We start from the raw sequence: 17,211 nt of genomic DNA on the forward strand, positions 1-17,211 counted from the left end.
GTCAATTATCGCGATAAATCGTGTTAATTATCGCGATATATCGTGTTTGATTATCGCGATGAATCGTGTTAATTATCGCGATATATCGTGTTTGATTATCGCGATAAATCGTGTTTAATTATCACGATATATCGTGTTTAATTATCGCGATATATCGTGTTAATTATCGCGATATATCGTGTTTGATTATCGCGATAAATCGTGTTTGAATATCGCGATATATCGTTTTTGGTTATCGCGATATATCGTGTTAATTATCGCGATATATCGTGTTTGAATACCGCGATATATCGTGTTTGGTTATCGCGATATATCGCGCGCCGCTCGTTGACAACACTGGGGGCCCACGCGGAACACACGTGTCGGCGACGTCACGTGGCCGGACCCCCTCGGCCAATCACCGCGCGCTTCCGGGAGCTCGCCGAGGTCCGCGTCGACGAGACGCGAAGCCGGGAGGGTCGAGGTTCAGTCCCGGATCGCGGCGATAAACAACAACAACAACAACAGCGTCGTTTAGAGTAAACAACAACAACGTTTAGAGTAAACAACAACAAGTACTACCGCTACGACTGCTGCCGCTCGCGTTCGAGCAGCTCCAGCAGCCACGGCCCCACACGCGCCGCGCCTACGATGAGCGACAATGACGACATCGAAGTGGAGTCGGATGTGAGAGGGGCGGGGGGAGAGGGGCGGGGGGGAGGGGGGAGAGGGGCGGGGGGGAGGGGGAAGAGGGGCGGGGGGGAGGGGGTAGAGGGGCGGGGGGGAGGGGGAGAAGGGGCGGGGGGGAGGGGACGAGGGGCGGGGGGGAGGAGGGGCGGGGGGGAGGGGGACGAGGGGCGGGGGGGAGGGGGACGAGGGGCGGGGGGGAGGGGGACGAGGGGCGGGGGGGGACGGGGACGAGGGGCGGGGGGGGACGGGGACGAGGGGCGGGGGGGGACGAGGGGGGGGGAGGGGCAGGGGAGGGGGCGGAGGGAAGGGGGGATAGGAGGGGAGGGGAGGGGGGAGAGGGGCGGGGGGAGAGGGGCGGGGGGAGGGGGGTAGAGGGGCGGGGGGAGGGGGTAGAGGGGCGGGTGGAGGGGGTAGAGGGGCGGGGGGAAGGGGTAGAGGGGCGGGGGGAGGGGGAAGATGGGCGGGGGGAGGGGGAAGAGGGGCGGGGGAAGAGGGGCGGGGGAAGAGGGGCGGGGGGAGAGGGGCGGGGGGAGAGGGGCGGGGGGAGAGGGGCGGGGGGGAGGCGCGGGGGGGAGGGGGACGAGGGGCGGGGGGGAGGGGGACGAGGGGCGGGGGGGAGGGGGACGAGGGGCGGGGGAGAGGGGGACGAGGGGCGGGGGGGAGATGGGGACGAGGGGCGGGGGGGAGATGGGAGGTGGCCAGAGGGGCGGGAGGAGAGGGGCGGGGGGAAGAGGGAGGGGGGTTTGAGGAGGGTGGGCGAGATAAGGGGGGGGGGGGGCTATCGGAGCAACTCCGATAATCCGCGATTTAACGGATTATAGGACGTGCTCAAGGTGTGGATCATCACCGGCAGGGAATTGGATGTGTGGAAAAAAGTACTCGTTGATGTTCATATACGGATATTTGTATTCGTTGACAATTAGATGTGAATAATTATTGGCGGATAATTAGATCTGTGGGTAATTGGATGTTGATGCTATTTGGCGGATATTCGAATGTGTCGATATAATTAGATGTGTGGATGATTGGTCGATAATCAAAAATGTGGATAATTTTTGGCAGATAATTGTCGTGTAATGTGTTGCGGTCAGATAATTATCAAATGTGAGTAATCATCGCCATATAATCGGATGTGTGAGTAATCATTGGCATTATAATCTGATGTGTGGGTAATCATTGGCATTATAATCTGATGTGTGGGTAATCGGACGTGTATTATTTGAGAACACGTGTTGATGTGTATATTCCAGATATTTGGGTGGGTATAATTATTGACGGATAATATTTGACGTTTAATAGGATGCGCTGATAATCATTATTGGGCCGTCGTTTCAGATAAACTGAAGTATGGGTAATTATTGATAAATAATCGGATGTGTTGATAAAAGTCGATAACCTTGATGTGCGATTTAATTGGAAAGACTGCACCTGTCATGGGAATGTGGAATATTGTATTTTCATTGAACCAATCTCCATCCCAGTAAAGATGTGTCTTTCGATTGATGCCCTTTTTAGGCGGTGAAGATGTTACTTAGAAAAATTTGCCCGTTGTCTCTTAATCCCGTGGTAGGCAACTCCACAATGAGAGTGTCGGATGGGCCTGATTTGTACCAGTGGATTGAGAAACAGCTGTGAATTATTATTATTCTATTATCTCCATTATCGTTTTTTGTTTTGTTTTGGACTGCGCTGATGCTTTTTGGAATGCTGATGTTAAACCTCTCCGATTTACACGGATGTACATTATTTGAAGCAGTTGCCTACCATCCGGGCTGGTAACATCCTCCTTTGTACTGGTAGGAACCTCCTGGTTACACCAGCCCAAAGGGGAGTATTGTGTCCGTCCGTCGTGCAGGGAGGGGCTGGGTGGGGAGGGAGGGGCTGGGTGGGTGGGTAGGTGAGGGTGGGGATGGGCTGGGTTGGGAGGGTTCTGCTGGGTGGGGAGGGTGGGGTGGGGCTGGGTGGGGGGTGGGAGGGGTGGGGCTGGGTGGGAAGGGTGGGGCTGGGTGGGGAGGGGCTGGGTGGAGAGGGGCTGGGTGGGGAGGGGCTGGGTGGGGAGGGGCTGGGTGGGGAGGGGCTGGGTGGGGAGGGGCTGGGTGGGGAGGGGCTGGGTGGGGAGGGGCTGGTCACCCCGTGGTGCCCTTATAAAACTCAACGTTTAACCTACTCACGCCGGCTTGTACCCGCCCTCACAGTCGGGCATATTTGCGGAATACACCACGCCGCCGTTGACCTTGGCCATTGACCGAGCAACCCAACGTTCTTACCAGCTCCCTCCGCAGGAATGTGTTATTCCACTGATGCCACTTGCTGTGGAGGCCTCAACTGTCCTTGGCTTCTTGTAACATTTACTACAAATTGACTGGACATGGCTGCTATAAATGTCCAAATGATGGGCCACTTTGTTGAGCTATCATTTGTGGCCAGGTCACTTTTGAACAATAAGTTAAAACCTCGGTGGGCTTTGTCTGGTCGGATGGGGATCGTTTAGTGTTGTATTTGTACGTGTTTAGGTGATTTGTTTACCTTTCTTGGACTTTGCAATCCTGTCGTGTTTTTGTACTGTTTGTTGTTGTAACGTTGAACAAAATAGCTTCATAGCTATTATTTGGGTCTTTCGGTAAAGTCACGTAGATGGTTCAAAGAAAATAACAAAAAACTACGAAGTTTAGATCACATCACAAGCGATCGTCGTCAGAACTACTTGTGCTGTGATCGAAACGTCCTAGTAGAATATGAATTCCTGCGGTCACGAAAGCTTTAAGTCAACCTTCATAGCTCATCGGATTTCTCCAGTTGTAAATGCATCTTCTGATTCTGGCAGTGTTTGGAATTGTGCGTGGTGGGGCAGCCGCTGGCGTGGGTACTGGGGTGGTGTGGCAACATTATTGTCACGGACAGAGGGATGGATAAAAGGCCTGCGCGTCTCTGTGCACGTGAATACAAACAGGGGAGGAGAGGCCACACACTTATGCGGATTGCGTGAAAGAGCTGCTTGCCGGTGACGTAATGTTTTCAGCAGCTATATATACCCCATGGGAAAGGACGCCCGTGTACACGTTGCAGTATTGCAAACGTCTCTTGCACTGCCTTATACCGCACGTGGTGTGTCAATGGGGACTCGTAAAAGTTCACAACACATCACATGCTCCATTGGAACCTCATTTGCCAGTAAAAATATGATAATTGTTTTTTTACCCTTCTATCTGGCAACAAAACTGACACCTTTTTTACAAGTCATCTGGTCCAACCCATGTGAGACTAGGCTCTAAGGAAAGCTGTCTCGGGTGTGGACCAATCAACTTCAAGGACAGTGCATACATTATCAGAGTTATGTTTTTTTTGTTTGCATTATGACTGCAGGTATTGTGGTCTATGTAAACATGACTCCTTGTAAAAAAAGGTGTCAGTTTTGTTGCCAGATAGAAGGGTAAAAAAACAATTATCACATCACATGCTGTTGATGTGCGCGTGTGGGTGGGCTGGACTGGTGGAGCAGCTCGTTGCACTACGAACTCGGCCACCACGAGTTCGATTGCTGGTCACAACCACCACGAGTTCGATTACTGATCACAACCACCACGAGTTCGATTGCTGATCACAACCACCACGAGTTCGATTGCTGGTCACAACCACCACGAGTTCGATTGCTGATCACAACCACCACGAGTTCGATTGCTGGTCACAACCACCACGAGTTCGATTGCTGATCACAACCACCACGAGTTCGATTGCTGGTCACAACCACCACGAGTTCGATTGCTGGTCACAACCACCACGAGTTCGATTACTGATCACAACCACCACGAGTTCGATTGCTGATCACAACCACCACGAGTTCGATTACTGATCACAGCCACCACGAGTTCGATTACTGATCACAACCACCACGAGTTCGATTGCCGATCACAGTCACCACGAGTTCGATTGCTGGTCACAGACACCACGAGTTCGATTGCTGGTCACAACCACCACGAGTTCGATTGCTGATCACAGACACCACGAGTTCGATTGCCGATCACAGTCACCACGAGTTCGATTGCTGGTCACAGACACCACGAGTTCGATTGCTGGTCACAACCACCACGAGTTCGATTGCTGATCACAGACACCACGAGTTCGATTGCTGATCACAACCACCACGAGTTCGATTGCTGATCACAAACACCACGAGTTCGATTGCTGATCACAACCACCACGAGTTCGATTACTGGTCACAACCACCACGAGTTCGATTGCTGGTCACAACCACCACGAGTTCGATTGCTGATCACAACCACCACGAGTTCGATTACTGATCACAGTCACCACGAGTTCGATTACTGATCACAACCACCACGAGTTCGATTGCTGATCACAACCACCACGAGTTCGATTACTGGTCACAGCCACCACGAGTTCGATTACTGATCACAACCACCATGAGTTCGATTACTGGTCACAGCCACCACGAGTTCGATTACTGATCACAACCACCACGAGTTCGATTACTGATCACAACCACCACGAGTTCGATTGCCGATCACAGTCACCACGAGTTCGATTGCTGGTCACAGACACCACGAGTTCGATTGCTGGTCACAACCACCACGAGTTCGATTGCTGATCACAGACACCACGAGTTCGATTGCCGATCACAGTCACCACGAGTTCGATTGCTGGTCACAGACACCACGAGTTCGATTGCTGGTCACAACCACCACGAGTTCGATTGCTGATCACAGACACCACGAGTTCGATTGCTGATCACAACCACCACGAGTTCGATTGCTGATCACAAACATCACGAGTTCGATTGCTGATAACAACCACCACGAGTTCGATTACTGGTCACAACCACCACGAGTTCGATTGCTGGTCACAACCACCACGAGTTCGATTGCTGATCACAACCACCACGAGTTCGATTACTGATCACAGTCACCACGAGTTCGATTACTGATCACAACCACCACGAGTTCGATTGCTGATCACAACCACCACGAGTTCGATTACTGATCACAACCACCACGAGTTCGATTACTGATCACAACCACCACGAGTTCGATTACTGATCACAACCACCACGAGTTCGATTACTGGTCACAGCCACCACGAGTTCGATTACTGGTCACAACCACCACGAGTTGGATTGCTGATCACAGCCGACATCGGTGTTCAGTGACATCTGAGCTGGTCGTACGTAGCAACCGTGTCCCCCACCACACTTCACCAATCACGCACAGGCCAGCGTGGTGGTGCAGTATGGTCAGGCTGTCATCCAGCAGTGGATTGACAAGGGGCTTTAGTTAACATTGTTAATGTATGGACGTGCACTAGATTGCCCGCCACGAGAGACTGTCACAGTCACCACAGTGTACAATAGTTGTTGTTGTCCATTGTGACCGTTCTGGGGTAGTGAATGGTTTCGCCCCCGTGTAGAGTATAGGGCTAGATATTATCACATCTGGAATATAAGCAACGCATCTTTACGTGTCATACTGGTGGCAGGAAGGAAAAGGCATTTTTTTTAAAATAAGAGCACGTTACGGATATAAGGAAACAATAACTACCATGATAATCCTCATAAGTATAACACTGCAGTAAAAGACCCGGCCTTGAATGAGTACCTGGTGCGGTGTGTAAACATTGCCACTGGGGAGATAAAGTCGGCCTGGCGTGGTGCTGGCCACCCACGCCCTCGTGTGCTGTGAAGTGCTCGCTAACAGCACTTGCCCCAACAGTCTGTTCAGGCTATATGGGGGATCTTTGTCTTTGTACGGTTGTTAATGGTGCATTGGAATTGTTCACACACATGTAGTCTGTATGTTCCTGTCACATCCACAACATACTGCGGCGTGCGTCTGTTGTGTTTACTTTTGAAACTGTCCAGTCATACTTCCCCTAAGCAAGTTGTTGTTTTGGAACAGCTGACCAGCCACTGCAGCTGACATCACACCGCTCTTTGATTGCGTGATCCTCGACAGGTTTGACGGGAACCCCCCGTGTAAAAAAAAAATCCCGCTCACTGTGTCAAAAGACTTGGTTCTTACCTCCCAGACTGTTGATGAAATCTTCTATTGAATTACTAACCGGTTCAGTTTCTCATTCCTTCAAAGTTCATGAAGAGACAGATCTCCGTGTCAGAATAATGTGGACATTTATGTCACTGTCTCAGCAAGCACATTTTTCTTCTTGGTTCTTTCGGTAAAGTCACGTAGAATGGAAATAATAAAATAATAAAAATAAAACATAATAAAATAATTTTATTACTTTATTACTTCCCTTCTACGTGACTTTACCGAAAGAACCAAGAAGATGAATCCCTGCAGTCACGAAAGCTTTAAATCGAAAAATACAAGCACATTTTGTTGTTAATTAGCGAAATGACGTGTGACATTCATTACGTTCACCTCTTGGCCATGTCTTCCAGATTCGTGTTATTGTTTTAATTTTTTTATTATCGTTAATAATATTTCGGCTGAAAAATCCCTTGAGGTGAGAAACGCCTCATTAGCAACGGTGTCCGGGGGCGTTCGTTTGACACACGCACGTAGCAAATGTGAACATTTGTTAATTAACCAAGGTGACCTCGACCGAGTTTCAACTTCACAGGATCATCGGTAAGGTGCGGCCTTGTGAACACGCCTCACCATGGTGGCGCGGCGTGTTCACTGGAGGTCGTGGGTTCGATCCCGATCCTCACGCCTGTATATTTGGAGTTTGCGTGGTCTCTCTCCCCGTGGTCGCGTGAATATTTATCCGGCTCCTCCGGTTTTTCCCTCCAACATTTAAAATCAACGTGCGTTAAGAGCATTTGCCTGCTACAAATTTCCACGCGATAAGCCACTTCGTTGAGCTATCATTTGTGGCCAGGTCGCTTCTGAAAGAGAGCTATATAGCTCAGTGAGCCTTATCTGCTAAAATAAAACAATATTAAATAGTCTTCTTGGTTCTTTCGGTAAAGTCACGTAGAAGGGAAATAATAACATCAAATAAATACTACATAAAAATTTTTTTATTATTTTATTATTTCCCTTCTATGTGACTTTACCGAAAGAACCAAAAAGATGAATCCCTGCAGTCACGAAAGCTTTAAATCGAAATATTAAATAGTTTTTAACGTTTTAAATTGATCTTTTGACAGAAACGTCCACTCGTGAACGTTTTCGTAACCCTTGCTGAGTTAAATATTGTTGAATCGCGGGTCCGTGAGAGATGACTAGCTCGGGGAGGCCTTCATCCAGCTGTGGGTTGATCACGGCTGATGATGATGATGATAGTGACGATGATGACTGAGCTAAAAAGTCAGATTTTATTCAGAGCAAGCGTCTGATTATGAGTCAAGTGCTCTGCCACAGTACTGTGGTGTCTACTGTGAAAATAGAAAACGAGTGGTGGACAGAGCACACTGGCTGTACCCATAACCCCTATTTACAAGAGCCAACAAGACCACAGCCCTATAACTCCAAAATCTCTAACCCTATCCACACCTATTCTTGCAAACTCTCGCCCTATCTCTGTATGTATTTATATTGAACTTCTTTCACACCGTGCGTAGTCACCCATGCTAATCGGAGTTGCGGTTGAGCCAACATATCCTGTCACGAAGTCTGACCAGACTCGGCATTCTCCTCACCCCTAGCCAAACTAACCAACCAGGCCCCGTATCTAACTCTTGCCACACTTGCCAACCAGACCGTTGCTCTACTCATTACATTTAACAGCGCTAGCCAACCGTGCCCTATCCCTAACTATCCAAAATAGCCAACTGTATCCTACACCTATCCATAACCACACGTGCCAAGCAGACCCTATCCCTAACTCTGCCCAAACTTGCCAACAGATCCAACACTAGCCCTGTCCCTAACTCGACCCATGTCGTTTAGTTCGTCTTACTTGTTTCTTCCGATTAACTTTCTTCTCCGAGTGTTCACCGCCCGGCCAGATTACACGGCCGTGTGCGTGTGTGTGTGTGCGTGTCGAGCGCCGTGTTAAGTAACACGCGCTCGCGCTGCGGATGTGACCGCTGCTCAACAACTGCTCTGCTATGAGTGGGATGCCGCTGCCCTTTGGCATTGGAAGCCGATTTGGACCACTCATTTACACATGTACACGTGCGTGTGTGCGCGCGTGTATATGGGTTGCGAGTTCGAGCGGGGCGCTTTGAATTCCGGCATCCAGATTTTTTTATTTATACTCACGGCCAATACCAGTGACGGATATCTGAGCCGGTCATGGGCCCTCCCATAGGTTGATGTGGCCTTAAATGATTATCTCGTGCGGTGTGTAAAGGTGACCGTGCATGATGCTAGCCACACTACCCCGTTGTGTGCTGTGCTGGTCTTCATAAGGTGCTCACTAACTTGCCACAACAGTTTGTAACAGGCTCTACGGGCGGTCTTCGTTGTCTTTTATTCATAGGTGCTGCTAACACTTGCCCCAATGGTCCGTAACCGACTCGGCTATACGGGGGTTCTTTGTCTTTGTACCACACGCACACGTAGCCAGCACCACTCACACACAATCTGTAACATTGTTCATGTTTTTTGTTTGTTGCGGTTGCACCCAATTCAAGAGCCGAATGGCTCACAGGGCTATACCTAATAAATGAACTTGAACACGCGCACACAGCCTGCAACCGCATGCACGTGCGCCGCGGTTTCGTCACACCGCCACTCAGCGGCTAATGGCGGCTGTCGTCTGTCCATACAGGCGGACAAGCGTGCCCACCACAATGCCCTGGAGCGCAAGCGGAGAGACCACATCAAGGACAGCTTCCACAGCCTCAGGGACTCGGTGCCCTCGCTGCAGGGAGAGAAGGTTTGCTCGCACGCAGGATCGCTTGGGGGCCGCCGGTCGGGGGGGGTCGGCAGTCAGGTGGGTGACGGGTGAGGCAGAGCCACACTCTCGCCGTGACACTACGACACGCTTATAAATTTCGATTTAAATCTTTTGTGACTGCAGGGATTCATCTTGGTTCTTTCGGTAAAGTCACGTAGAAGGGAAGCAATAAAATAATAAAAATAAAACATAATAAAATAATTCTCACGATGTATCGGCCACAACGCAAGCAGGCGTCCTCAGGTGAAGACCAGTCTCCCCGACAGACCTGGTCTTCACCTGAGGACGGCTGCTTGCGTTGTGGCCGAAACGTCGTGAGAATTATTTTATTATGTTTTATTTTTATTATTTCCCTTCTACGTGACTTTACCGAAAGAACCAAGAAGATGGACACGCTTATATACGTATCACCTCTTCGTCGTCGTCGGCCTCGGTCAATCCACTGCTGGATGAAAGCGCCGCCTCTGCCGTCGTCGCCATCTCTCGCAGTTGTGCGATGCGACAGTCGAGTCGGCGTCCGCGTGCCACGGCGTGCCCGAGCTGATTTTCATGGCTTCATCTCAGCACTGGACGTCCTCTTGGGAGCGTTCCGTTCCCTAGCTGCCGTTCTATCATTATCCCTTGGTCGTGATCGTCTGCCATCATCCTTCCCAGCGACGTGTCCTGTCCATCCCAACTTGCTATTCTTTACAGTTCGAATGATGTCCGTTCTCTTTGGCCTAATGTTCTAATCTCAGGTGTGTGTTTCCTGTCTCTCGATGTAATTCCACGTACGCAATTCTCTCACGCTGTCGAATCGGTGAGCCGTGGATCAAAAGCGTGGACATTAACAAAGAGAATGGAACAAAAGCTAAAAAGCACGGAGAGTTGGATGCTTGCAATTACACTGAACGACAGAAAGAGAAACACTTGGATCATAGAACATATACAAGTTAAAGAATACATTTTCACCATTGAGTCAATTAAAAAAAAATTACCAGGTAATGCCCACTGAGCTATTAGCTTATTTTTCAGTAGTGACCTGGCCACAAATAAAAGCTCAACGACGTGGCTTATTGTATGGGAATTTATAGCAGCCAAATACTCTAAACGCATGTTGATTCTAAATATGGAGGGAAAAACCAGAGGACCCGGTGAAAAATCCACACGATCACGGGGAGAACATGCAAACTCCAGACATACAAGCGTCAGGGTCGGGATCGAACTCACGACCTCCTGTGTGCCAGGCCAGGTAGTTAACATCACCGCCACCGCGGCTTGGGCAGGACATGTCACTGGAAGGCGATGATAGCCGGTGTTGAGAATAAAGACAGTCGCAGCCAAAGGATGGAACGCACCAAGAGGAGAACGAAATGGAGTCATGAAATAAGTTTGTGCGAGGGTGGATTGTTGTTCCATCGTACAACCATGAGGCCGTTATCCAGCAGTGGATTGATTATGGTTGATGATGATGATTATGATGATGATAATCCATGCAGGATTTGAGTTCCCGGTGATGTCACCAAAACGCTTTCTGTATTTTCGCCAAAGTATCCCGACTGCCGGGCCAAAAGATTCGTAAGCCGCTCGCCATGAATTTTTTTTTTAAACTTGGCCCGGAGTCGCTGGGGTTTTTGCCAGACTGTACGCATGACCTGTCGCACTGACCCCCCCCCTCCCCCCGTGTGCCACAATTGGCAGGCGTCCCGTGCGCAAATCCTCAACAAAGCCACGGAGTACATCCAGTACATGAGACGGAAAAACCACGCCCACCAGCAGGACATCGACGACCTCAAGCGACAGAACAACCTCCTTGAGCAGCAGGGTGAGTAACGCTGCTGACTTAGGGGGTCCCTCACGGTCGTTTCCCCGCCTAGCTCTCAGACGTTTTGGTTTTAATTTGTGGGTTTTTACCGCGGTATATATTTTTTTGGCACGATTGTCTTTGACGTTTCACTCCTCGTTGCTGGGACCTTCTTCAGTTTCTCAGTTCCCCAAGAAGCTCCCAGCACGTGGAGTGAAACGTCGGACATCGTGCCAAACAATGCACGGAGCAACCCAAACATGTATCGGAGAGAAGGGTGAGTGCCTAGGCCCCGCGTGGTCGTTCCACCAGATTGTTGCCGTGCGTCACGGACTCATTTTTGGAAGTGGCGGCGTGATATAAGCACGTGTTGACTTACCCTGCCCAGCCGTTTTGATGTATAATCACAAGTCTGGCTCACGATTTTAATTGAGAAACAGTTCGTGATCTCTCTCGTTTTCATAGCATCGTTGACATCGATTCTTTCCCTTATTTGTACAGATTTTGTTCTAAATGTAATGCCAACCTCTCAATTGCGTGAATATTAATTTGGTCTCGAACGTACAATTCGATGCGTGCATCCTGAACCCATAGCGATCTATTCCAAACGATGAATTGATGTGTCGTTGCGTGCCCGATCTTGAGCAGTGTTCATTTAGTCAACATTTTTTATGTTATGTTGACAAGTCTCAGTCCAGTCGATAACATGTGGAATATCAGTCAAGTCTTCATCTTCGGATGCAATTGAATCATTCCCTTCATGTGGTCTACTCAAAAAATGTTGGTGTGTGGGGTGCACAATTTTTCTATCCCCAATACTAACAAGTCAGACAGTCTATTAACTCAGTCTTTCCTTTATTTACCTGTATAGCCAATTGGCATGTTTGGGCTTACTCGGCTCGCTCGGTCTCTCAAATTAGTTCAGCCTTCGTCTATTAATTTTCTATTATTTTCCATGTCATCACGATAATGTACGTTGATCTTCTGCCGCAATCGTACGTAACCAACCGTGCTAAACGGAGGTGTGGGAAGTCACGCTTTTCTGATCTTCGCTGGGCCATCATAGTCATCGTCGTGCTGGACTGTTGACCTCCACTCACAGTCCCGTCGTTGATTAAAATTAAAAACACACCGTTGTTAGTTTCGCTTTGGCGGCAGGGTGGCGCGGTAGGAACACTCGCGCGTTGACAGCGAGGAGGGCCTGCGTTCAATTGAACCTTATGGCGGGACCCCGGGGTCCCATAAGCCCCCAGCTGTCGCATAAACTGCGTTGCGACGTCTGCTGAAGGTGAATGATACTGCAATCTATTCCTCTCGACGAGCTCTATATGATACTCTAATCAAAGTTTCTTCTGCGCGTTCGTCCTCGCTGCGCTTGGACATGACAACAGAATGATCCGCGCCAGGTGGGTCGTAGCGTTTATGTGCGCGGTGGGACAGAGTCGCCAAAAATAAATAAATTACGATTTTGACTTCCGTTTATTCGGGACCCCGGGGTCCAGCCATAAGGTTCAATTCCTGACTCGGAGTGCCCTCCGGTGCGGCGTTTGTATAGTATATCCCCTTGTTCTGCATGAGATTCTCTGGTAGTTTCCATAGCTAAAAAAACCCAATGTCATTGGTGTGGGGCCATACGTCCCCAATGCAGCACCCTCATGAACAACAGTCTTCGGGCTCGGCCTGGCTTTCCTTGATAAATAATTATTATTCCACAAAGTAAAATTAGCACTGCTTTTGACGTTGGCTTTGTTCGGCCACGCCGTCCGTGCGTCACCTTTTGCCGATTGGCGCGGCGGCAGTGCGCGTGCTTGAGAAGGTGAAGGCCTCGCAGTCCACCACGTTCGCGGCCTCCTCCGCAACCGGCGACGGCGCGCGCTTCACCAACTCCAAGGGCGGCACCGTCTCCGCCTTTGACGGCGGCTCTGGCTCCAGCTCCGAGTCCGAGGGGGAGGTGTCGCAGGCCGCCACCGCCTGAGCCCCGAGCGACCCCCGACCTCCGCGACCGACCGACCGACCACCGCGACCACTGCCGCCTGGCAAGCGTCGTCCTGACGCGGTGTCTCTACGTCGGGGGTCCGCCGGGGCCGCGAGTCCCGAGGCCCCCACGATCGCTTTTTTGCGTCCGGAACGGCGGCACCGCTCCCTCTGACCCGTCGACCCGCGCTGGACCAACGCGGCCGGGTCCGGTCGGTTGGTTTGGCGGTCAGAGCGATTCGGTTTTGCACGCGTGAACGACGGCACGTCGGGATTCGTGCGACGTTGACGCAGACGCTCCGACGTCCGCTGTAAAAGTGGTCCCGCTATTCAGAACGCCGCGAAAGTGGGGGGTGAAAGATACCTGCGATTTCACCCTCCTTGCGTTCCTACATTTACGCAGGTCTGCCTTACGAAGGAGTAGACGACCCCTCACCGACACATCCAGCACAGGGCCAATCACCGTACGGTGGTTTTCCACCGGCTGCTTATCAAGCCAAGCCAGAACCAAACTTTGCTCTCATGAACCATCTGAATCTGTCTCAGGACTGGGCAGGGCTAGGGGCTGATGACACATTCAATGCATCTAACATCAAGCCTAAATTTGATGAATAACAAGTTTGTATGTGAGAGTGCATATCTATGTGTGTATGGGGAGCAGTAGTGTAGTGGTTGGCGCGATGTGCTACGAACCTGGCGACCCAAGTTCGATGCCCGGCGGCACCTGTATAGAATTGTGAGCTCAGTCCCATGCAATTAAACTAAACAACTCCAAAACTATTTTTTATTTCACCAGGTAAGGCCCACTGAGCTATTCAGCTCTTTTTAGAAGCGACCTGGCCATAAATGATAGCTCAACGATGGCTTATGTGGAAATTTATAGCAGGTGAATACTCTAAACGCATGTTTTCTAAATGTGGAGGGAAACACCGGAGGACCCAGAGAAAAATCCACGCGACCACAGGGAGAGAGACGTGCAGACTCAAAATATACAGGAGGCGTCAGCGTCGGGATCGAACCCGCAAACTCCTGTACGCTAGGCGAGGTAGTTAACATCTCATAGCCACCGTGACGCCCCAATTAGCGCGGTTGACTACGCCACTGCTGTCGAAAGGGCTTCCACTAGATGGAGCTCTCGGAAGCCCCTCCAGAGGGTACCTGGCCAAATGCCGAGACATTTGCTGGCCAAATGTCTCGGCGGAGGTTGGAGTTACCCACAATTTTCCGCAAATAATTGCGACTTGCTGATTGGCTGCGATTTCATATTATTCCGGTCCCAAGGCCGCCACTGAGAAGCCAGGAGCCCAGCACCCGGTGTTGTGCGAGTTTAGCGCGAGAGTGAATAAACGGACTTTGATATTGCGTGTTCATTCTTTGAACTTGATAATTGAGTTTCAAGACACTTACAGGAGAGTCCTGTCTGCGAGATGGACCGATTCTGTTGTTGTCGTTGCTATCCTTGAGTGCGTTGAGTTGTGACGTAAGTGCCCAGAGAATACTTTAAAGTTTTGCACGGGTAGCCTCCAATAATGATGACGCCCAGCGCTTCATCTTTGCTCGATCCACCAACCGCCATCTCCAAGTCACTGGATCACACTCGCGCATCGTTGCTAAAAACCCCAGCATTTCTTAACTGAAATTCACACGAGCGGGTTTCTGCGGTGACGTGGTTCCGCGCATAAACACACGCGCAACCGTCTGTAAGAACCAGTTTCACTGTCATCATCGTAATCGTCAGCCATGATCAAAGCCACTGCTGCATATATGTATGTTGAACTTCTTTAGCACCGTACGTAGCCAACCGCGCTAATCGGAGGTGGATGAAGACCTTCCCAAGCCGTCGCCACCCCGCATTATAACTGCGAATGTATTAATCCACTTGGCACTTACACCCGAGCCGATTTCACCCTTCCATCTCCGCAGTGGACGTGTTCACAGACGCGACGGCAAAACACGGCGAGTCCGTTGCACTCGTCAGTTTAGTGCAAGGTCGATCGACAAATCTGTGCTGGGGTGAACCCACCCCGAGTAGCCAAGGAACACGTGGTTCCTCCAGTTGATCATGTCTCCGCTCAGGAACTACAGTTGCCACCTGTACCTGATGCTTCCCAGGATTGTGCTCTCTTTGCAGTAGCCGTCGTGCAAAATCTCCCAAGTCTTTTATTGTAAGACGTAAAAAAAATCCTGATGTTGCTTAATAATACACCACTCAAGACGATGTATCTACGTAGTAGTTCAACTCTTGCGAGATATTACGAGATATTTTTCCCCCCGTTTTATTTTTTGCACATCAGAGGTGGCTGCCCTCACCCTAAAAACGCAGGTCTGGGACGTATCAACACTCGCCATCATGGCCTAGCCACCACGTCATCGATGTACGCAGCACGTCGATGTGAAGGACCTTCATGGTTGTTTTTATTTGAATTTGGACACATGCCCCTTTTAAGTACCGGCGTGGCGGGGGTGTGCTGAAGACGGCATATGCTTGTCCTTTAAAAGTCCGTTTAATTGTTATTTCCGTTAATTTATGTATATTTCCTCCTCGCGAGCAGAGTTTTGCATTCGTCAGTTGGGTCAACCGAGGAGTCGGTTGAAAAGTTTGCCGCCGGGTGGAGTTCGGCCGAGTGAAGAAGAAAAAAAAATGTTTTCAATTATTTCAAGTAGCGATCGTCGTCGAGTGTGTGTCTGACGTTGGGTCGTACGGTCGACGATTGTCATCGCTAAAAATGGGCAAGTGTCCCCATACCTGGCCACACCTGCTAAAAAGCAATGCTCGACTCGAAAGGCGGCGATTTCGGTATTGTAAATTGCACACAACGCGATGAAACTATATTCAAATTTCAATAAAAACGATTTGTGTAATTTGCAATAACTTTTTTTTGGCTTCGTTTTCCTTCGGGACTGACCCACAAGGCTACCTGGCTGATTGCGTCCGATGGCTGGCGGCTACAGTGGGGATTTTTTTTCTCACATTTCATCAGGCTCACCGTTAACCAAATGCAAAGGACCTTAAACTACACGATTGAACTTCACATAAATACCTTAAATCGAGTTCGAGTTCAAATGCAGTGGCGTACTGAATCCCAAATTAAATCCACATTATCGCCATCAACAACTACTCCTCTTGAATTGAATCTCAAAGCACAACATCAACATAGCTTCATGTGGTCATATAAAATAAATACTATCGAGCTAATTTATCAATGATTAAAATAAAAATTACTATCGAGCTAATTTATCAATGATTAAAATTAAAATTACCAGCACCCTTAAATCATCGTCAGGATCCATGGCCAAATAGCATTTTGGTGGCCACTGCACATTTCGTCATTTGTTTCCACTTTCCTCCGTCTTGTGCCAATACTCTTAAGTAGTCCTCATCTTTCTGCCACCAATTTCCCTTAAAACAACTAAATAATTCCACGGAAAATTCTTGTTCGCAGGAAGTTGACAGGACAGCATTATAGCCAGTAGTTGTCAAACCATAGGTGGGTGCCCTTCCAAGGGGGGACAGGGGATACAGGCTTTGGCATGGTCACCGTGCAGGAGAAATATTGAATGCACCTGGGAACATGTTGTGGCTTGAGTAACCTGGGAGGGGGCATGAGGGGCCCAATGGCCTTGCCTGATAGGGGGGGGGGGGGGCACCATGTCGACAGAGTTGAGAACCACTGCACGAGACACTGGTAATGACTGGTCCTGGAACAGCAGTATCTAGAATTCGAACACCTTTGAAAATATACAATCCACTCAACCCTACCAATGAAATTGAGAGATATAGAACAAAGCATTAATAGACTGGCAAACAGATGAAAGCGTTTCCCGATGGAAATGTAATAATATAAGTCCTGTATTTATGTGTAATAGTTAATCTGGAGTGGAAACTACTTTGGAATAAAGTGTACATCTACCGTGATAACCCGAGCACAACATACAAAAGCTTCCAACACAGGCAGGTAACG

At 49.6% G+C, this 17,211-nt stretch overlaps 1 protein-coding gene across 5 annotated transcripts; it reads left to right on the top strand.

The window, feature by feature from the left end:
• The first annotated feature begins 381 nt into the window (after nucleotides 1–381).
• MAX (MYC associated transcriptional regulator X) lies at nucleotides 382–16,121 on the top strand. Of its 5 annotated transcripts, none has more exons than XM_078616844.1 (5): nucleotides 382–666; nucleotides 9,364–9,471; nucleotides 11,173–11,296; nucleotides 11,454–11,552; nucleotides 13,075–16,121. In XM_078616844.1, the coding sequence occupies exons 1-5, from the start codon at nucleotides 631–633 to the stop codon at nucleotides 13,248–13,250; spliced, it is 543 nt and encodes a 180-aa protein (XP_078472970.1). In that variant the 5' UTR covers nucleotides 382–630; the 3' UTR covers nucleotides 13,251–16,121. The 5 variants fall into 5 exon arrangements, with proteins under 5 accessions (XP_078472970.1, XP_078472969.1, XP_078472973.1 ...); XM_078616843.1 differs by having other exon boundaries at nucleotides 386–666; nucleotides 9,364–9,528; XM_078616847.1 differs by lacking the exon at nucleotides 11,454–11,552 and having other exon boundaries at nucleotides 387–666.
• The last annotated feature ends 1,090 nt before the right edge of the window (nucleotides 16,122–17,211 follow it).

The sequence above is a fragment of the Lampetra planeri genome, chromosome 52 (assembly GCF_965212315.1).
Source record: "Lampetra planeri chromosome 52, kcLamPlan1.2.h2, whole genome shotgun sequence".
Taxonomy (NCBI): Eukaryota; Metazoa; Chordata; class Hyperoartia; order Petromyzontiformes; family Petromyzontidae; genus Lampetra; species Lampetra planeri.

Bases quoted from the DNA above. Each gene is read 5' to 3' on its own strand.
- MAX (XM_078616843.1), top strand. From the start codon at position 631: ATGAGCGACAATGACGACATCGAAGTGGAGTCGGAT. The intron at 667-9,363 runs GTGAGAGGGGCG...CTGTCCATACAG, and splicing joins ACATCGAAGTGGAGTCGGAT to GCGGACAAGCGTGCCCACCA. The intron at 11,297-11,453 runs GTGAGTAACGCT...GACCTTCTTCAG, and splicing joins CAACCTCCTTGAGCAGCAGG to TTTCTCAGTTCCCCAAGAAG.